This window comes from Caenorhabditis briggsae (assembly GCF_000004555.2).
Source record: "Caenorhabditis briggsae complete genome, chrII, whole genome shotgun sequence".
NCBI lineage: Eukaryota > Metazoa > Nematoda > Chromadorea > Rhabditida > Rhabditidae > Caenorhabditis > Caenorhabditis briggsae.
The window spans coordinates 4,139,603-4,144,211 of NC_013486.2; the positions used below are offsets into that span (position 1 = coordinate 4,139,603).

At 35.9% G+C, this 4,609-nt stretch overlaps 2 protein-coding genes across 2 annotated transcripts in view; one reads left to right on the top strand and one right to left on the bottom strand.

Annotated features, from left to right (window-relative positions):
• Positions 1-1,094: 1,094 nt before the first annotated feature.
• Positions 1,095-4,609, top strand: part of CBG00537 — a gene marked incomplete at both ends in the record, with an annotated part of 8,353 nt that continues 4,838 nt past the window's right edge. Inside the window, 3 exons of the mRNA XM_045241960.1 lie at positions 1,095-1,170; positions 1,447-1,589; positions 1,739-2,014. Coding sequence (XP_045100772.1) covers positions 1,095-1,170; positions 1,447-1,589; positions 1,739-2,014 — 495 coding nt within the window. The remainder of the gene's footprint in view (positions 1,171-1,446; positions 1,590-1,738; positions 2,015-4,609) is intronic.
• On the bottom strand, positions 3,159-3,357 carry CBG00538 (the record flags this gene model as incomplete). Its single annotated transcript, XM_002630090.1, has 2 exons — positions 3,159-3,265; positions 3,309-3,357. The coding sequence occupies 2 exons, from the start codon at positions 3,355-3,357 to the stop codon at positions 3,159-3,161; spliced, it is 156 nt and encodes a 51-aa protein (XP_002630136.1).

Genomic DNA, 4,609 nt, shown 5'->3' on the forward strand with positions numbered 1-4,609 from the left:
AGAAAAAAAAGTGTAGCTCGCTGCTCAAGCTTTCAGAATGCGGGTAAATTACTAAAATTGTTTTGAAATAGCGTTCCTGAGTGATCGAGAAATAAGCGCGTACTATTCAAGATTGAGGAGGAGCACGTTGCAAAACCTCGCCGAGCATCAGTAAGTTGCTTATAATCCGATGAATGACCGAAACTTCGTTATAAAACTTGTCCGTCTCATTAAGTTACGAACATTCGAAAACTGTGCGAAATCAGACCAATGTACCCTTTCAGATTTTTTCGATGTACCCTTTGAGTATTTCGTCGATGTACCCTATGAGAGTTGCTTAAATGTACCCTATCAGACTCCTCCACAGATGTACCCTATCAGTCAATGTACCCTCTGAGTCAATGTACCCTATAAGAGTGATGTACCCTTTTTCGATGTACCCTCGGAGTATGGGCCCTTCATTCCAGATTCTGCATCTGTGTGTCTGTTGGACCTCAAAATGACAGAATCTCGAAAAGGAGTTGCTCTTAGAGAGCTCTACTGGAAAACTCTGGTTTTGGGGACCCATTATCCAGCGGAATTCAATGGAGGACGATTTCGAACTCCGCCTGGGTATGTTTCTTTTATATTGATTGATTGTTGAAGTCTTTCTGATATTAGAGCTTTAAAAAAAAATACTAAAATTATTTTTTATGTAGGCACCAGCAAGCTGGTGCGCCTTCAGCGCGATTCAATCTAGTTTTTTACTGGTTCGTAGCTTCGCTCTTCCCTTTTGCTAAATGGGTCACGTAAATCTATATTTATTTTTCAAGTTTTTCAAAAGTTGACAGACAGACATTATGACCGACAGACGCCTCTAGCGTTTTATATATAAGGAAGATATCATAAAGGAATATTTAAACCTTCAAAAAATTGCTAGACGGTTCTAGAACCTTTATATTGAATTCCCGGAAAAACTGAACATTCTAGGCTACCTCTAGAAAAATGCTGGGATTTTCAAAAACAGTTATATTGAAGTAATTCAATATTGAAGAAAAATTTTCAATGTTTTTCAAGTTATCAAATAATTTTTGTAGAATAAAAATTTTTGAATATTTTTCAGCGACTCATTCCCAATGGACATCGTTATTGGTCTAGACAAGATTGCGAATGTCTATAAGGTCGTCATCGATGCTGATGAATATTTGACACGTATGATTTTTTATAGATTTTCTTTCGGATTTATATTTCAGTTTTCTTGAGTTTTGGTCATGGTCAGAAGAAACTGAAAATCAGAAAAAAAAACTCACGATTTTGAAATTGAGGTTTACTATTTCCAAATATGATATAAAATTAGGAACTCCAACAAGTTTTTTCTTGAAATTTTTAATCAATTTCTTTCTAATTTTTTGTTAATTTTCATAAAGCTTGAAGCATAATTTTATCAGTCTAAGCTCATTTTTTAAAAATTTTTCTATTAATTTCCAGCATCCAAAGTAACCATTCGTGTTGGACAAGGAAAATTGAATGAGGAGGTGAACTATAAAAATGCGCGAACTTCGAAATTTCAAAAACCAGTGATTTTGGAATTTCATCGAAGAGAACGATCTGTGAGTCGTCTGGAGAGCAAGTGAGTGGGGGGAGTTGAGAACTGGAATATTTGGGAATTCAGAATTAGAAAAATCAGGACATTTTGAAAATTCTAAAAGTTCAAGAAGTTGAGCCTCGAATCTCAGAATCTTAGGATCTCAAAATCTCAAAATCTCGTGATCCTAAATATTCCAGAAACGCATTCACTGACGCCGTCGGCCAATACATCTGGATAACCATCGAAAAACCAATTCCATTATCACAAAATCCTCATAATCAAATTGAAATCAAAAAATTGACTGTTTTGGGATATCCACTTCCAGAAGAGCTTCCGAGAGGGACGCCGGTTCCAGAATCTCCGAAATTGGAACAAAATGATGAGGACGTGGCGAACTTGAAAATGGAAAATTTGGAATTAGAATCGAAAGGAGTGCCAAAGAAGGAGAAGAAAATTGAAAGACATAGCTAGTGAGTTTTGGAAATTTTTCAAGGAAATTCTGAAATTTTCAAAAAAGGTCATGACCTACTTTTTTTAGGTCGTGACCTACTTTTTCTAGGTCATGACCTAGATTTTTGGGTCATGACCTAGATTTTTTTAAGTCATGACCTAGATTTTTTTCCTAGATTTTTAGGTCATGACCAAATTTTTTTAGGTCATGGCCTAGACTTTTTAGGTCATGACCGAATTTTTTCAGGTCATGACCGAGATTTTTTAGGTCATGACCTAGATTTGTTAATGTCATGACCTAGATTTTTGGGTCATGACCTAGATTTTTTTAAGTCATGACCTAGATTTTTTTCCTAGATTTTTTAGGTCATGACCAAATTTTTTTAGGTCATGACCTAGATTTTTTAGGTCATGACCAAATTTTTTTAGGTCATGACCTAGATTTTTTAGGTCATGACTAGGCACCACAACGATTTTTTCAAACTCATTTTTCCTGAGAATTGTTTATATTATCGTATTCACCATATCAATATTAGTATAATTCCGAATTTTTTTTCGAAAATGTTCATCCGTTCTCGAGATACACCCTTTGTTGTAACCCCCTTTTTCATCCATTTTCTCTGAGGGGGTTGCAGTGGGCACGGAAAAGTGGGCGGGGCAAGGTGGGCGGGGCGACGCCTTTTGCAAACGTGCGGCGCAGAAAATTCCCGATTTATTGCTGTGATGTTTTTCATAGCGCTGTGAAGAGTTTCAATTGGTTTTCGTCAGCCGGCATGTCGAAATATAGTAAAATGGAGATGTAAAAAAACAGAATGAGTTTGAGAAACAATTTTTATTACGACTATGATTAAATTTTACTGATTTTCAGGTAGAAAACACGGAAATTAGTGAAGTATCGAGCGATGCGAGCGATCAGAAGCAGAGAAGAACGATCGATGATGGCATTCGTGTTTTATAAATTGAAATTTTGTTTAAAAAATTATAGACTCTGGATTTTTGAGAAACAGATGATTTAAAAAATATGCGAATGCCATTGAAACTTCGATTGTTCGCATCGCTCGTCACTTTTCTACCTGAAAATCACCAGAAAACAAAGAACTACAAAACAAACTACTGAACTAACGAAGGAAAGGAATCAGAAACTAATAATAAAAAGAAGAAATCAAGAAAATTGGAATGTTCCGTCATCGATCGACTTCTGAAAATGATCGAAGTCGATATGTATCGGAAGTTCCTTGAGTTTCTGAGCTCGAGAAGGTGTCAAAATTTCTGGAAAATTTAATTGGAAATGAGTCCAAAATAGTATTCTTACCTGTTTTCGATACTTTAGGAGGTGGTTCAACGTCACTTCCGCTATCCATTATAGATTAGAGGTATAATTATATGTTCAAAAACAATTAATTTAAAAAAAAATCAATAATTTACTGTAAGTCGTAAGAACATTGGTTTTCAGTGCATACACCGTTACGTAAAGTTGCACAAAGTTTGGAAAACCACTGAAAAAAGACTTTTGATACAGCAAGGAATCGAACCATGGCCGGTGGCGCGCCGTCCCGAAACACTACCCACTACTCCATGCGCGCGCTGACAGTTGGCGTATTGAAAGGCTGATATGAAGCACGCGCTGCCTCTCTTTTCTAAACAACGATTTGAACACATTTTATTCACATTTTTAGGTGGAAATTGAGATATTAAAAAAATGGGGGAACAGGTAGAAGTAAACTCGAACATGTATATTGTAGCAAATTTTTCGTAGAATCTGAATATGTAATAAAAATCTGCGACATCGACCTGCATTACCGTCAAAATTCGCAAAAACGTCTAAATTTTAGAACCATGTCATCTTTGGATGCGTTTTTTGCTAGCTCAAACTTTTTCAAATGTCATCAAATTGCATATCTGAACAGTCATAGAATTGATCTAAGTGTTTTGATATTAAAAACATGGGGTCATCGCTGAAAAAAATTCACAATTTTTGCTTGAAGTTTGATGGATTACTGCAAAAATGGGGGAACTGCTGGCTAAATATGGCTTAATGCATCTTATTCACCATCTAAAAAAGTATTTAGAACAATAATAAAAAGAAGCGACATCGACTTTTATTACACTTTTCAGACCAAATTTCTCATGTCGATTTCTGTTTTTCACGAGTATTTTGAAAGTCGTTGGTTTTCAACGCAAACGCTTTACATCAGTCGATTCTACGTGTTTTTTTACATAACGAGACCAAATTTCATAAAAATCGGTCCATCCAGTCTCGAGTTCTACGCCTTCAAACATGCCAGATACCCCCCCCCCCAAGAGAAAAAAAATTAGGCTCCGCCCCCTCGCGTTGCGGTGCCTAGTCATGACCGAATTTTTCAGGTCATGACCTAGATTTGTTAATGTCATGACCTAGATTATTTTAGGCCATGGCCTAGATTTTTTTAGGTTAGGACCTAGATTTTTTTTAGGTCATGGCTCAATTTTTTCGGTCACGACTTAGATTTTTTCAAGTCATCACCCAATTTTTTTAGGTCGTGACCTAAATGTTTTTAGGTCACGTTTAAAAAAAGTGGAAATTTTGTAAAATTGACATATTTCGATTTTCGTTTTTTGTGTGTCTGTAGGTTC